The sequence below is a fragment of the Dermacentor silvarum genome, chromosome 2 (assembly GCF_013339745.2).
Source record: "Dermacentor silvarum isolate Dsil-2018 chromosome 2, BIME_Dsil_1.4, whole genome shotgun sequence".
Classification (NCBI taxonomy): domain Eukaryota; kingdom Metazoa; phylum Arthropoda; class Arachnida; order Ixodida; family Ixodidae; genus Dermacentor; species Dermacentor silvarum.
Genome location: NC_051155.1, coordinates 179,132,921 through 179,148,875, shown reverse-complemented (window position 1 = coordinate 179,148,875; position 15,955 = coordinate 179,132,921). Strand labels below are relative to the sequence as shown.

The 15,955-nt window shown below is 47.9% G+C and overlaps 1 protein-coding gene across 1 annotated transcript in view; it reads left to right on the top strand.

The window, feature by feature from the left end:
• The window catches only part of LOC119440588 (chondroitin sulfate proteoglycan 4-like), a 172,433-nt gene extending 157,263 nt beyond the window's left edge, over positions 1-15,170 (top strand). The window contains 3 exon segments of the mRNA XM_037705486.2: positions 1,322-2,134; positions 2,479-4,051; positions 4,799-15,170. Of these exon segments, the coding sequence (XP_037561414.1) occupies positions 1,322-2,134; positions 2,479-4,051; positions 4,799-5,693 (3,281 nt within the window). The 3' untranslated portion in view covers positions 5,694-15,170.
• Positions 15,171-15,955: the final 785 nt, after the last annotated feature.

Sequence of the window (15,955 nt, the reverse complement as noted above, 5' to 3'; positions counted from 1 at the left end):
CCTCACGATTCCCTTCGGGGAGGTGGGGGCAATTTTTTTTTAGTGTTAATATTTTTTCGCTGAGTCACTGACGTTTTTTTTCTGAGTCATGCTCATGACTATGACTTCTACCACCATCCTTTAGTGTTTCCTTCACTTAGTGCCCACGTCCGAACCCATTCCTGTGGTGTTTGAGTGTTAATGTTTTTTCACTGAGTCATTGTCATTGTTGCTCAGTCACGCTCATGACTATGATTTCGACCAACAACCTTAGCCTTTTCCTTCACCTAGTACCCCATCCGAACCCATTCCAGTGGTTTTTGAGTGTTAATGTTTTTTTGCTGAGTCATTGTCATTGTTGCTCAGTCACGCTCATGACTATGACTTCTACCGCCATCCTCCGAACCCATTCCAGTGGTTTTTGAGTGTTAATCTTTTTTTTTCGCGGAGTCATTGTCATTTTTGCGGAGTCATGCTCATGACTATGACTTCTACTATCATCCTTTAGTATTTCCTTCACTTATTACCCACGTCAGAACCTATTTCAGTGGTTTTTGAGTGTTAATCTTTTTCGCTGGGTCATTGTCATTTATGCTGAGTCATGCTCATGACAATCATTTCTACCATCATCCTCTAGTGTTTCTGTCACTTAGTACCCACGTGCGAACCCATTTCAGTGGTTTTTGAGTGCTAATCTTTTTCGCTGGGTCATTGTCATGACCTACATGACACGCATGTAATGTCATGACCTATCACTTATGTTCGTCATACACTCCTGTCATACTATGCCAATTTTGGTACCTACCAAGTTAACGAAACGACCATGAGAGCACCAGGGCATAGGCGGCTGTTTCATTACATACATGACACGCATGTCATGACATATCATTTATGTTCTTCATATACTCTTGTCATAGTATGCCAATTTTGGTACATACCAAGTTAACGAAATGACCATGAGAGCACAAAGTCGTTGGCGGCTAGACAGACAGACAGACAGACAGACACACACACACACACACACACACACACACACACACACACACACACACACACACACACACACACACACACACACACACACACACACACACACACACACACACACACACACACACACACACACACACACACACACACACACACACACACACACACACACACACACTGTCAAAGTAGCAAATGTTCGCCAAGAAATGCTTCGCATTTAAAGAAACACACGACCGGACACACTGTAGCGCCCGTGGTGTCCGGGCTTGTGTTCTTTGTGTCTGGTCATTTTTTACAATGGTTTCCTCGAGTATTGCCTTACCGTTTCACTAAGCCTCCCTAACGAACGCAGGTGACACTGCAGTCTTGAACTCGTCGACCCTGCTTGTCAGGCACCAGGCAATGGAGCCAGCGAACATCACATTCAACGTCGTCCAGACACCGCTCTCCGGGCGGCTCCTGTTGGGCGAACATGCCGCCAGTTCGTTCACGCAGGCTGACGTGAACGCGGGGATCGTGCGGTACCAGCACACCGGAAATGGAAGCGAAGACAGCGTGGTACTGGAGGTGTCCAACGGCATCGCGTCCCACGATCGACTGGATCTTTCCGTTCGCGTGGTGCCTCAGGTCATCCTACTCGAGACGGGCAACGTGAGCGTGCAAGAAGGCGGCCAAGCTATTTTGGACTCATCGCACATCAGCGCCGGACCCCTACGTGAACTTTTTCCGCAACTTCTGGTCGTCGAACCCCCGCAGCACGGCCGCCTTTCATCGACGGCCTTCTCTCCGGAGCAACTGGACGCCGGGGAGCTCAAGTACCAGCACGATGGCAGTGAGACACTCAGGGACTGGTTCACTGTGGTGGCCCGAGGCGCGGGTCGGGAGAGCTTGCCCGGCACGGTGCACGTGTCTATACAACCTGTCAACGATGAGGCCCCGTACATCGCCAACAATACTGGCCTGGACCTGTGGGAAGGCGCCGTGGCACCCATCTCTGCCACACACCTGGCGGCGCTCGACGATGACTCGGAAGCGTCCCAGCTGCGGTTCCACATCTCCACACCCAGCAACGGATACGTAGCCCTAAAAAACGACACGAAGACCCCGCTGCTGTCGTTCACCCAGGACCAGCTCAACCGCGGACTGGTCGTCTTCGTGCACACCGGTGGGTGTAGGTACCCGCCTCTTGAGTCGGGCACCGTCCTCTGTAGTGTATGCACTTGCACTAGAACGTCGTCATTGCGAATCGTATTCGACAAACGTATATTTGGCTACCTGGCATGCTTGGTGCTGTCCCTGAGTGACGCGTTTGTCAATTGTAGTGTACTTGTCTCCCACAGTAACTGCATATCAACCAAAGCTGTGAATTCAGAACATTTGCAGCTTCGGTAGCGTGGTTGATATCCGGTTAAAGTCAGTATTACAGCATATTAGAGCCTGCATGACCCATTGGGATCACGTTTTCTTGAGACTGGTGGAAGTTAAAGGACGAGGTTTCTTGTCACGCAGGTTCACCGGCTGGAGGTTTCAAGTTTCAAGTGACAGACGGCCTCAATCAAGGTTCACCGCACGTGTTCACGGTAAACGCACGGTCGCTGAAGATTCGCTTGGAGCACAATAAGACGCTCAGTGTTCTTCCGGGAAGCCAGCAGTCGATCACTCGCGACCACCTCCTAGCCCGTACCGGAGATCACACCCGCGACGTATCTTTCGTCGTCGTTCGCACACCGCGCCTCGGCAGACTCTTACGTGAGAACCCCAGCGACGGAACCCTGGCCCAGCTCAGTCGATTCACGCAGGCGGATATCGACAACTACTTGGTTCTGTACGAACACAGGTCTCCTATGTCCGCGCCGGTGGAATACGACTCTTTTGTTGTCGACTTGGAGACACCCAATGCGGTGCCCGTTAAGAACATCTTATTTGCCATTCGCATTGCATTGGATGACTCGTTGGCCTCTGTTCTCGGTCAACTGCGAGTGTCCGAAGGAGGAAGGGTACCCCTGTCTTCAGCGTTGGACGTGGGAGCATTAGAGGCTCTCTGGCGGGGCAAGCCGGACGTTCCTCCTAGGCTTCGTGTTTGTCTGCTGTCGCAGCCGCTGCGTGGTTGGCTAGAGGTTGACCATAAAAATGCCAGCGTACCAGTTTGCATATCAGCGCACAGCTTAGATCGCGTAGTCTATGTACATGACGACTCTGAGACCTTAGACGATTCCTTTGGAGTTGGGCTGTTTTTGACAGCGTCCGAAGGAGATCACGGTGATATGGCATTGCACAACAGTACGCTGAAAGTAGCGGTAGAACCGATTAATGACAAGCCTTTCAGTTTAGAGACACCGTCTCCCGTGATCCGCGTAACTAGAGGGTACAGGACGGCTGTCACTCGGGAGACTCTCAAGACCACCGACGATGACGGGGCTCCTTCTCAAATTGTGTACAAGGTCGTCAGACAAGACGAAACTCAGGCTGCAACACTTATCCTGGGGGATTCGGACACCCCGATAAAAAATTTTACGCAGCAGGATGTGGATGAGGGAAGAGTGTACATAGTCCACAACGGATCGCCGAAATCACCATTAACCTTTAATTTCATCGTCAGCGATGGCGTTCACCCGACGAAGCCCTTCATTCTCACAGTGAACGTAGAGCCGGTGGTGGTCCGCGTTGCGAATGCCACCAACCTCGTCTTACAACAAGGTGACCTCAGGGCAGTGTTAACTCCGGCGGTATTTGGGGCCTGGACTAACGCCGACAGGGACGACCTGGTTTACAACGTCACATCAGCGCCGCATCTAGGACACTTGGTGTTTCCTGACGGAGCCTCGGTGGACGATTTCACGCAAGGCGACCTCGAGCAAGGCCTCGTCATCTACGAGCAGCTTGACCTAAGTGACTCCACAGATTCGTTTTCGATCGAGGTGCGCTGCGGGCCCAGCGCAGCCGTGCTTCGGAAAGTGGAAGTCAACGTGGAGGCCCTCGTCAGGCAACGACCTCTGCAAGCCATGGCGGGCCGTTCAGTCTTGATTACCGTGGATCACTTAGACGCTTCTAAACTGGCGGCGCGATCAAATGGAAACCCCCGGTAAGTTCTGCGTAGTTGTTGTTGTCTTTCTTTCTTTTTTTTTGAGTGTGTGTGTGTGTGTGTGTGTGTGTGTGTGTGTGTGTGTGTGTGTGTGTGTGTGTGTGTGTGTGTGTGTGTGTGTGTGTGTGTGTGTGTGTGTGTGTGTGCGTGCGTGTGTGTGTGTGTGTGTGCGTGTGTGCGTGCGTGTGTGTGTGTGTGTGTGTGTGTGTGTGTGTGTGTGTGTGTGTGTGTGTGTGTGTGTGTGTGTGTGTGTGTGTGTGTGTGTGTGTGTGTGTGTGTGTGTGTGTGTGTGTGTGTGTGTGTGTGTGTGTGTGTGTCCGTGTGGAAATCTCGTCCCCGAGAGTCAGACACTAAACTTAGCAACTTCAAAAGTCCGCCTGAAACATTTATCGTAAGTCGCGTGCCACACAGTCGGGTAGGCATAGCATGTCTGTGGGGTTACTGTGCTTTGTTTCTACTTGACGCTCACCAAAAATGGCGAGTAATGTTCTAAAATAAAGCGAAGTGAAATCAAAAAAGAACTTCTTTCTGGAATTGCATGTAGATATTATATGACTATGGCAAAACAATACAAGTATAAATTCCTATGAAATCAAATAAAAGATCTAAAGAAAACAGCACTTAGATTCAGAATTTTCAAATTTTAATTTGCTGACAGCCTAATCACACACTCATTGTAGATTCAGGCCTCAGTATATAATAGTCGTTTCCTCACTGCAATTCGCCTGCGACAACCTATGAACGCAGGTACAGCGTCACCCGGCAGCCCGTCCACGGCCTTCTGCTTCTGTCCAACGGCACTTCGCAGACGGCCGTTCTGCACTTCACTCACGAGGACGTGTTGAACGAGACCGTCTTTTACCGAGCTCACCGGAGGGACCCCGCATCGGACGTTTCGGGTATCATCAAGGACCACTTCGACTTCGAACTGACGGCTCCGGGAGTCCAACCCGGCAGCAGCCGCTTCCACGTGCATGTCCAGGTGGGCCACAGTTCTCCTGGTTTAGCGGCGACACCGCCTCAGTCGCCCACGGCCGTCGCCACGCCGTCGTCCCCCGCGGACAACACGAGCGGAACGACGACGGACGATCGACCACCGGGCGTCGTCGAGACCGGTTCGCGGGCTCCGCTCCTGACTAACGAGCATCTCGTGGTGATTGGCGTGGCTGCCGGCGTACTGCTTCTGCTCACCGTCATCGCTGTGGCTGGGGTCGCGTGCGGAGCGTGCCGCTCCCGGCGCGGAGGCAGCGACAAGTCCGGAGGCAGCGCGCAGTCGTCGTCGCGTGGCGGCAGCGGTCATCCGCGAGAGGCCTTTCCCGAAGAACTGCCCGCGCCGCCAGCCCCGCCGCCCACGTCTCCGTCGAGCAGCAGCAGCGAGCCGGCGCCCACGGTGGTGGCGGCGGCGGCCGGCCCGGATTTGGACTGCCTGCCTCCGCCGCCGTACGCGGGCGGGACAGGCGGCGGCGCGCCTGGGACAGAAGTCAGCACCGCGGTGCCCACGTGCAAGGTGACGCCCCTGGGACACGCCGAGGCGGCCAAGACGCCTTCGGAAGGGGGCGCCAGCGAGAGCGATGACTGGAACGGTGACGTGCGCTTCTCAGCACCCACGACAGTGCTCAGGAAGAACCAGTACTGGGTATAGTCGGGAAAGGGTGGTGTGAGCGCCGTCGCTTCCAACAGAGGCCTTTTTAACTTCACTCATCGACTCATTCGCGTGCGTGCGTGCGTGCGTGCGTGTGTGCGTGCGTGCGTGCGTGCGTGCGAGTGTGTGCGCGTGTGTGCATGTCCCCAGTGTCCGTGCACGCTGTTTTAGTGGTGTTTTTACCAGACGACACATACTCTGTACGGGCACTCGTGGTTCCTTCACCTCTACAAGTGCAGTTTATTGTTTTCTTTTTTACTCGACCGATGGGCCGTCCTGCTTGTCAGCAGTGGTACGTCGCGGGTGCGAAGCGCTTCGCGGCTGGTGTGCGTGGCACGTTACACATCCTCAAAGACAGCTGCAAGCGACAGCCACCTGAACGGGTGACACGCCTGAAGTTCTGACTTGTCACTGCCTTATAAAAAAGTGCAAGGCAAACTTTGTTACGGTGACGGTACGCGGTTAAGTGAAGTGACGACGTAGTTGTTTGTTTACAATTTCCGTAATTGGTCAGCGCTTGGTGGAAGGAATGTTTTTATACGTATCTCCGTCATTGCTCAACAATAAGCTTGAAGTCACTGGAGCCCTTTCGACGACGTCCCGTTAGGAGAGTACAACTGTCAGGCTCTCTGGCGTGTGTGAGCACGTAAAAAATCGACAAAGGCCGTCTTAACGACGCCCTGCACAACATTGGCCTCAACAGAATGGGGTAAATCACAGCAACACCCTGTGAAGTTGTTATCGCCACTGCAGTAGCGACAGAGGTAGGAATTCTTCAAATGATAAAGCACGCAGGAATCGATAGCTTCTAGCCATCTACGCTGAAAGGTATGACATATCTCCAACGTCTATAATGTCAGCAACGCAGGTAGGCATAGTTACGAATCACGCTAGTTTTGTTGTCTTCGGCAATGCGAATTTTACAGGTGTCCTCCAGTGACTTCAGTATAGCCCGTCTTTCTATAGTCACCATCATCTCGCGCTATTCATGAAGCACGGACGATCATACTGAGCCGATGCGACGGTGATCTTTTCTCTGTCAGGTATTGCCGTGTTCATCTACTATTGCCACCTCGTCAATGTTATCCCTGTAATCTCAAGTCTTCCTCCGCGTACACAGTCGGTGCCCTTCGAACGGTGAGGTTTCCGTTATTTCTTTTTTCCACCCCACGACTCGAAAAAAAAAAAAAATTTGCTCACTGAATTTACTAGTAGGTTTTACCGACAAATTATTTCAGTGACTCGCTGTGTAGTTAACTCCTCGTAACTGGAGGGAATTTCCACGCATCCTTAATTCCTTGAGTTTCGCGAGATTCAAATATAGCCGCATCTGGAAGTAGCTGAACCACTTGCCTTCGTTCTTCACATTCTTTGTACTCACTATGCTCGGCCACAGACGAAACCTCGCTGTTCGAAAAGCCGCGTGCTATAACCCGCAGAAAAACTGCCTTCTATGTCGTCGTCGTACACAGAAGCACTATTTTGTTACGAACACTCACTGAAGAGTTTACTACGTGCTCCAGCGCTGCCTAACTCATGAACGCACGCGTGTGATGCCAGAATTTTTGCATGCGTAATACCGGATATATATGCACCGGCGACTAGTTAATTTTTCATTCGCTGGAGTCGCCTCTGGTATGCTTCGTTTTTTTTATACCCTTGTCACTTCCTCTAGTAAACACGCTAGAGCCAGGGACGTGGCTACGGTCAAAATGCAAACCATGAAGGCAAATAAGGGAACATGTTTTGTGGCATTCTAGTTAAAAGGTAAAGGCGACGCGAGTGGATATGCTCGCACGTGCACACTGAGCAAATAAGTGTTGGCGACATATGCCCACCCCTTTGTGCAGTCGCCTTACAGAGCGATGTTTTGTATTTACGTATTTCTGCAGCGGCGTAGAAACCAAGTTTTGGGAGAGGTTGATAGTGGCGGGTCTTTACAAGCACGTCACGAAGGCGGGCGCCTTGAAACGTTCAAAACAAAGCCGCGGAAAACAGAACAATTTCGCGCCACACCATTGTGGATGACTGAACACGACACGTTTTCCAAAAGTATTTATACACCTGTCCTCTGTTATAACAGAGCAAGCAAACTCAAGTCTAAAAAATCCCCGTATATACTAATGGTGGACAAGGTGTACATTGTCTTCGCGGATCAAATGAATACGCAAAAGTAATATAGCAAAGGAATACGCGAGTTAAGGTGAAAAGGGCTTGTTATGCAACGTCGGGTTACAGTATCGGTGGAACCGCAATTTTTTGTTACCTCATTATACTGATGCGGGAGATCACTATGTGACTGCAGTACTATTTCCCTCGCACCTGTACAATCATTTCTTTCATGCGACCTGGTTTCGGGCTACTGGGAGGGACAAACACATCGAATACCTTCGCGGGATTTGCAAAAGCCGGTTTCCATGGTCAGTCATAATAACAATACTTAAGAGCCGTTTACCCAGCATAGGAGTGTTGGGTACAAGATGCATGAAATATGAGTAGATAGCACGTGATAGATACAACACACACTTCGCCTTTTAGACTTCGAACAATTAACCTTTTAGTGTCTTATTATAACGTTATGCCCTCGAAAACTCGTTGGGAAACAACAGTTAGCCTCGTTTACCCTGAATTTTTACCGCCTTACTGTTTCCGTAACCTCGCAAATAAAACTTGAACAAGATTTTTAAAAGTTGTGTGACTGTCGTCCAGCACGTGTCCAGCTCCTCCCACTTTGCCGCTCTTTGTCGAAATGATGACAACATTATGATAGCCTCAATAACTGTCCCTTTATTTAATGATAGTGTTTAGCGTTCCTCCTACGCAGTGCGCAATCGGCCACACATAATGGAGGTGGTATGAAAATTAACAAATATCTAGAGTATGCTGGTATCATTGATTCTTTCTGTCTTCTTTTTTTTTTTTGTATCTGAGCACAAAGTACCGCCGAATGACCGCAGAGCATTATGTTGCCGACGTAATACATCAGACAAGACATCGAAAAGGAATTCGCATATAACAACTGAGCGTGTTGGTTAGGAGAGAAAGATTTTAATGACAGGAAAGACAGACTGATTGTCCTGAGCTGGTGCGCTCTAATATGCTACAATTGCGCTTATAATCAGTAGACAGAGAACCACGTAAATTTCTAACATGGCACCATTCGCAACCAGCAAAATTCGGCCGTTTTTCTTTCCTTCAGCAACGATGCTAAATAAGTCCCTAATTGTTCACATCCCAACAGGCAATAAAACCTTGCTTTCCCGACGCCCGAGTTAACAGTGGCATACCATATTAACTCGAAACTCAAAAGTACCCACTTCATCAAAAGAAGTGAAGGTTGTGCAAGGCGGTTGAGATCGCGTTACCACAGTACTACAGGTGATGTAAAGAGTAGGATGGATGTAATGTTTATTTCGCACTTCACTGTATATGCAATATCATATATTTATCCAGTCAACCAAGGGGTAACGATGCTCAGGTTCGCCTGATGGCGCTGGCAGGCTGTTTTTTGATCATCATTTCTTGCACTTGCACGCACTGTTGTGAGGGGTGGCACGAACACTAGCCCGCTACATGTCAGGCAGCCTATTTACGTCATCACTTCAGTGACGCATTCGAAGTTGGAAAGGAAACTGGACCCTTACTGCGTGTGGAACCTACGACTTGACACAAGATTTTCGATGCCTGCGTCACTCGGGATGCGACAGCACCTTCGATCAAAACACCGGTCTTCCGTTTACCAGAAGTTATAATTACAGTAATTTCCGGATACATATAAGAAAATGGTTGGCACGAAAGTGAAATGATCTCACAACTGTCCAAGTTGTCGTTTCTCTGATGGAAGTTATCGCTTCCTTGGGATCCTCAAGCACATCAGTCAATTTGCACTGCCATTTTACTAAGCCATCGAATTGACCAGAGCCAGATGTTTCCTTACGTTTCCTTCCTCTATTTTTAAACTTTCCCAAAAGATGTCTACAGGCTCCCTGGCACGCGTGCTGGAAGTGTTAGCAAAAGGCCCAGAGACAAGAAAGCAATGGGGAACTTGCGCGAATGCACACACACACCTGTGACCTATTTCCGTTAAACCAGCGCTGCGTCCTCGAGAAATAGTGGGAAGAAATGCTTCAAGGGGGTGCTTCACAAGCCATAAAATCCCTAGACAATGTAAGAGCAGTGCAAAGAAGCACTCATCATCGACGAAAAGCAAGCTGGCAAAGTTCTGCCAGTGAACTCTATACAATACCTACGAGATAGTGTGCGCCAGCATTGCATTAAAGCACGGGACCTTTCGACAAAGGAAAAAAAAACAGTGAAATTAAAGCACAAAAGGTACTAAAGTGAGATTTCTGGCTTGAGGGGCAGTGCGTGCACGACTAACTGGTATTCAACTGGCACGCAACTGCCGCACAGTTCTGCGCTCAAGACTTCGAGAATCACAGCGAGAGAGAAATTAGAGGGCAAAGGCAGGGAAGTTAATCAGAAGGAAGGCTTCTGATCGCTTCTCTACAATGCTAAGGGTGGAAAAAAGAGCGGAGAGATTACAGCGAGCTTTGTGTTTTGCCAGATGCTCCAATGAGTTAGCGTGCTCTGGAATCATTATTGTCAAAGGTCTTAATTAAGCGGCTATAGAATAGGGTCTGCATCTCTAAAGTTCTAAACTCGTGTAAAAAAAAATGACTCGCCAGTTTGGCCCTATGAAAGTGAATGTCCAGCGAAGCTGTTGTAAACCGCGACAACTGTTGAGGGGGGGGGGGGGGGGGGGGGGGGTATGTAACGCTTTATTGCTCAATTCTTCCTCAGGCGCAATTATTCAGCCACAGGATGACGTGGACGTGCGCACTTCCCCTGTGCTGGAATTCCACGGCAATACGATCAGCGGCAGCACACCGCCGCCGGTCGTATTGCCGTTTCGTTTTCCTTTGCCGCTCCTCGTATTCACGCTGCTGCTCCGGAGTTCTAACTATGCGTTGCCTACCCATAGCGGTGCTGCAACAAGAATAAAATGCATTGTTAGGCTGGTGTGTTATGTAAGCTAGCCTACTGACGTCACTCCCCACGTCGCAAGCTGCCGTCGCCGCGGCAGCTTGTGTAACAGTAATATTCAGTGGGAAATGAATACGGGGAGCGCTACGGGCTTCGCATTGTTAGCAAGTGGTTCGGATGCTTGTTTTGTACTTGCTCTTTATTGAAACGAATATGCTGTACTGTATGTTGTATGCGTGATACCAAAGAATGTATGCACTTTTCGCTTCAATCGCTGACGGTTTTTTTTTTTTTTTCGTGAGGACGACGCCGCGGAAAATCCCCACTAACTAGAGTTAAAATATATCTCAAGCTCATTGAGTTTAAGTAGCGGTTTTTTTTTTTTGTCTGCGGGACCTAATATCTTCTCCATCTGCAACTTATAGTAGGCCGGGTAGTGGAGAGCAACGCAAGGCGTCGTAACAGCCCGGTATATCAGCATCACGTAAAAAGCATCCAATACTCACTCCGCTGGTCACGCGGGATTGTTCCTCCTCCTTTCTTCATAATGCTTTTAATGAAGCATTTTCAAGTGAACTCTAATGTCACATCCAGTGAAACCAGACAATTGTGGCGTTCGTCTGAAGTGATGCAACGTAATGTATCCTCATGCCAAGAAGCAACGAAACAATGCGAACAACTTGAAGGGTAACTTGAAATCGTCCGACCACATCGGATTAAACTGCAGGAAGGATGCCGATAGATTCGCCAAAAAGGCCCTGAACGAAGGAATTCAATGTGCGATGTCTAACCCCCGTATTCAGAAATGCAACTTCGCTTCAAGTCCGTGCTTGACTTGATTTTAGTGACGCCTATAGTGAACCCGCCGAAGAAACGCAATGATCTTCCAGAGCATTTTCATGCCAGGCGTCGTTTAAATCAAGTCAAGCATGGGCTTCAAGCTAAGTTGCATTCCTGAATACGGCGGTAAGTCGGTTATCCGGAATATTAGAAGACAGGTAGGTGTCTACGCACTGTTCCGCGTAGAAGTGGCTCGAGAATGATGAAGTGAAATAATCATTGTTATATGAAATTGACCCTCAAAAAGAATTCAACATAGAACCAAATTTCGCGCGACACATATATACAATATTTTCGCAGGCTTCGACTGGAAGTAGCATAGACAAATAGTTTTCTGTACAGGCCACGCCACTCCACGTCTCCTGAGTAATGCTATGGTCTTGAAACTGAGAACGTTTGTAACGTTCTTCTTGAGTGCTGCAAATACGGTTAAGAAGGAAGAACGCTAGTTAAAAAGCTAGGAAGTTTGAGCAAGCACCCCTTTACAATGCAAAAATTACTTGGGCTGTGGTTAGCAAGTCATCTCCAGCAAAGGCAAACATATTGTTAAAAATGTTTTAGTGGACGCGAGTTACAGAACTGTTAATGATAAGTATGGTCCTGTTCAGTTATATATGAAGTGACGCGTTTATGCTATGTGCTGTGAAAGAAACTTGAACAGAGGGATGTGTCTGGTCCTACAATCCATTTATTACGTGGATGACTCTTGCGCCAATGAATCTATGGACCACGAAATGGGTATATCATTCGGGTAGCGGCATGGACAGAGCGTCAGTGAACTCTCCGTTGCGATGTTGTTATCTTTATTAGCACATTTCATGTTTTATTCGTTTATTTATTTTAGCATTGTCATGTATTCCTTTTTTTTATTTCTTGCTGCATAACATAGAGAAATGGAGTAGCCGAGGTGCTCTTTATCTCAGTCTCTCCACAGCAACCCCTGTGTACCAAAACAAAAAAGAACTTGTTAGCGTTCCCAACATCCCATAAAAATCCTGCATTAAAGAAAAATAAACAAGGGTAAAATTCGCGAATTTTTCGTTTGTAAGAACTGTTCGTCGTTTGCCGGTTTCCTTCAATATTATTGGCTGGTGCATGTTCTTGCGAAACCCTTGAGCCTAGGAAAGATTTATGAACACGAGCTCCAATGCCAGGACTTGGTCGACAACAGTGAAGTGTTGTACAATTTTCTTTAATGGCGCCCGATGGACCCATGAATAGCGCCCATCATACATTTGTACGATGCTCGAGTTTCACTGCCCGCATTGTTATGTTTGTCTGTCGACGCTCGTGCGCACCTATTGCGACGTCGTGTCGGGTTGATGATATATGCTTCGATGAAGCGAGAGCGGTTGTGGCCTCTTTTCACCTGAAAAAAAGGTCAGATTATGTGCTTGTGAACCACGTTGTCTACTGCACCATGCAACAGTTTCAAACTTTGGTTCTTAAGTTCCGTGGTACTAAGAGGTTGTATGTCGCGAATTACTTTTTCTGGCGACAAGGTGATCATGAATAGGACTTTACCTGTCAGCCCTGACAGCACCTGCAAGAAATATACTACATATACATGTTATTACAGCTCTCAAACCTGTGACGTTGTCTTCTTGACGTTAATGAAGCGCTGAAGCAATGACTCCTGCAATGTTGAACGAACGTGATTATATGTCGCAGCATACACTGCCAAGACATTACCGGATATTAACGAAGTGGATGTTCTCGGAGCTCTATGCACAATAGCATACTGTGAGAAAGGTCGCCCGCCGTTTAACGACTCCATAAGCTAACATCATGATGCGCAGTGTTACTTGGAAGAGTTTCTTGCAATAGAAGGGCGTGCGCAATACGATTGGCCGCCTAAATCTTTTTGACAACTTGTTTCAATCCTAGCGTAGATGCGTTTCCGTGTTAGCCATGTTTATGCCGTTGATATCAAATGCCACTTGAGCTACTTATTTCTGTTATTTGCTGTTTGTTAGCAACAGATATAGAGGAGTATATTGGCTACTAAGTGCATGAAAAGCGTATTTGTCTTTAGGCTGTACTTTGGCTGATCTTCCACTGAAAGAAATCCGCTTGACAAATAGGCAGTGTATGGGCAAGCAAGGACTATTCGTGTCTTTTGAAAAACAAGTGAGGACTTCGTAGGCTCACTGAACACGAATAGAGTAGGGCAAATGGTATGGTCTTTATGAATGTTATCGTTTTGCTTGCGTACTATCTCGTGCAACTAAATTATTCCTTTCGTCAAATGACCGACAAAAATTTTAATACCTAAGCTAGCACAATGAGTGAATATAACACGAATTTTATTTCACCCTACGGTAAGGGAATAACCGGCCTGTTCGTGTACGGGCCCTTCGAGGCTAAGGCTGACAAAATAACAAAACAAAAATCATCGTCGTGTTTTTCGTCATTCTTCAGGGCCAAACTATAATGCATAGTGAGAAAAACTTGTTTACAAAGGGGGTAAAAACAGAGCAAAGGACAGGACGAAAGCAGTGACGAGGTACACAGCGTTGGGTACATCGTCTCTGCTTTCGTCATGTCCGTCATGCTCTTTTTACTCCCTTCGTCGTGAGCCAACCAACTCAACACACTCATGCAAAACTTGTTTCGCTAACGTTTCTTGAAATTGGATACTTAGTATGCCACTTAGGGTTTCATGTTTCTGCGAAAGGAACAGACTGTGTTTAGTGCATGACTCGTGCGTCTTTCCTGAATGCACGAGTTAACGATGCAAACAATTACTTGGAAGCAGCCACGTTGATTGTGTGGCTTAACCACGCATTGTATACTCTTGCTTTTTTTTTTTTTTGTCTTGTAACGCAACGATATTATCAAAGAAACGGTTTAGGTGAATCTAACTGATCTAGCAGACCTACCCCTAATGTTGATATTAGGTTGCGTAATGCTTCCACGTCTAGTTGCAACAAAACTGGTCGATCAGCGCGCATGAGTGAGAAGTGCCATGATGGCCATTTCAGTGAGAGAGCGTTGGTAACTTTGGTTCACACGGTTGACACCATCGAATACCGCGATAAGTGCGGCCTTTTATGAGTTTGTGTTTTTAATTACGCTTTCCTGTTAACTCACGTGACTTTCATTTTCGTAAATCTTGGGACCACATACGGACAAACTGGAGGAAAAAGAAGACTCATGTTGTTACGAATTAGTGGTTACAACCAGTGTGGTTGGGCCTGTACGTCGGTTCGGAGAAAGATACCATTCAAGCTTACGTTCGAAAACTGCGCTTGGTTAATTCCCAGTTGTGCCGGTTTAGTCGTTCAGATTGTTTTCACAAAGGCGTTACTCGCAACCGGGCATGATTCAAACTTATCTCTGAAAACGAGGCTGTCTTATCTGTCCCTGGAAGCCGCGGCCTTCTTGCGTAATGCAATGAGCCGCGAACGTATACCTTGTGCGTTGGGTTACGCTGTTATCTGTGTTGTTGCTTGTCGCACAAGGAGTGCGCACTCAACGCCGCTGAACTTGTATGTTGTGAGTGTACTGCTCGACGTGGCAGACTTGTTGGCTTGCCGGAAAGGCCACTACCCCTTTTCGCTTTTCCTGCTGTTCGACTGATGGCAGGGGTGGGACCGTTCGGGCTTCCTCATTGAAATAAAGGCCTTTTTTCCACTGGTTTTATCAAACTCGAACGCCTGGTCTTATTGTCACTCGACTGCATTTTCGTCAGTTCACACAGGTCGTTCCAAGACAACGCTGGACGTTTGTAGGCTGGGAACAGCGCCCGTGGAAGGTAATGAACGTGTTACGCATCTTTTCTTGCCTTAGTTACCAGCAGCCCACCAGTATATTATAAAACCCATATGTTTGCGATTGTTTACACTTTCTCGATATACTGCAACAACTGCGAAAATGTTTCGCTTGACTTGAGAAGCAGATGCTCATGTGTTTCCTTATGTGGCATCATGTACCGAGCTCTAGCACGCTCTACATCTCGCATTTTTCTTGACCAAGTTCCCACGAGTTGCTACCATTATTTTAGCTCGTGTAACAAAAAATTTATTACAAAATGGAGCGAACACGTGTGATCTTGTTTGTCGAGGATTGCGTACACGTAATGTCTGCTTACCCTGACCTCAAACCGGAGAAGCATACATGTAAAGCGAGCATAAAACCTAAAAACGTAAACGGCAAGCTGAATCGCTATTGAATATATAAGGCGTAGGATCTTGCACATTGCCTCTGGTCATATACACGCGCGGTTTAACGTAGGCAAAGGGGATTTGAGAACATTGTGTCAGCCGTTCTTTTCCAGAATGAGCTTCCGCTACCTTTCATCGAGTAGCTACCCACTAAGTAGCCAAAAGCTGGGTATATCAGGTGGGAGAGATGCCGAACCTTTGAACCGCTGAGGACAGGCAGTGCAGTTGTGGTGAGGGAACCAAGTATCTCAATCGACGCAACCCCGAGTG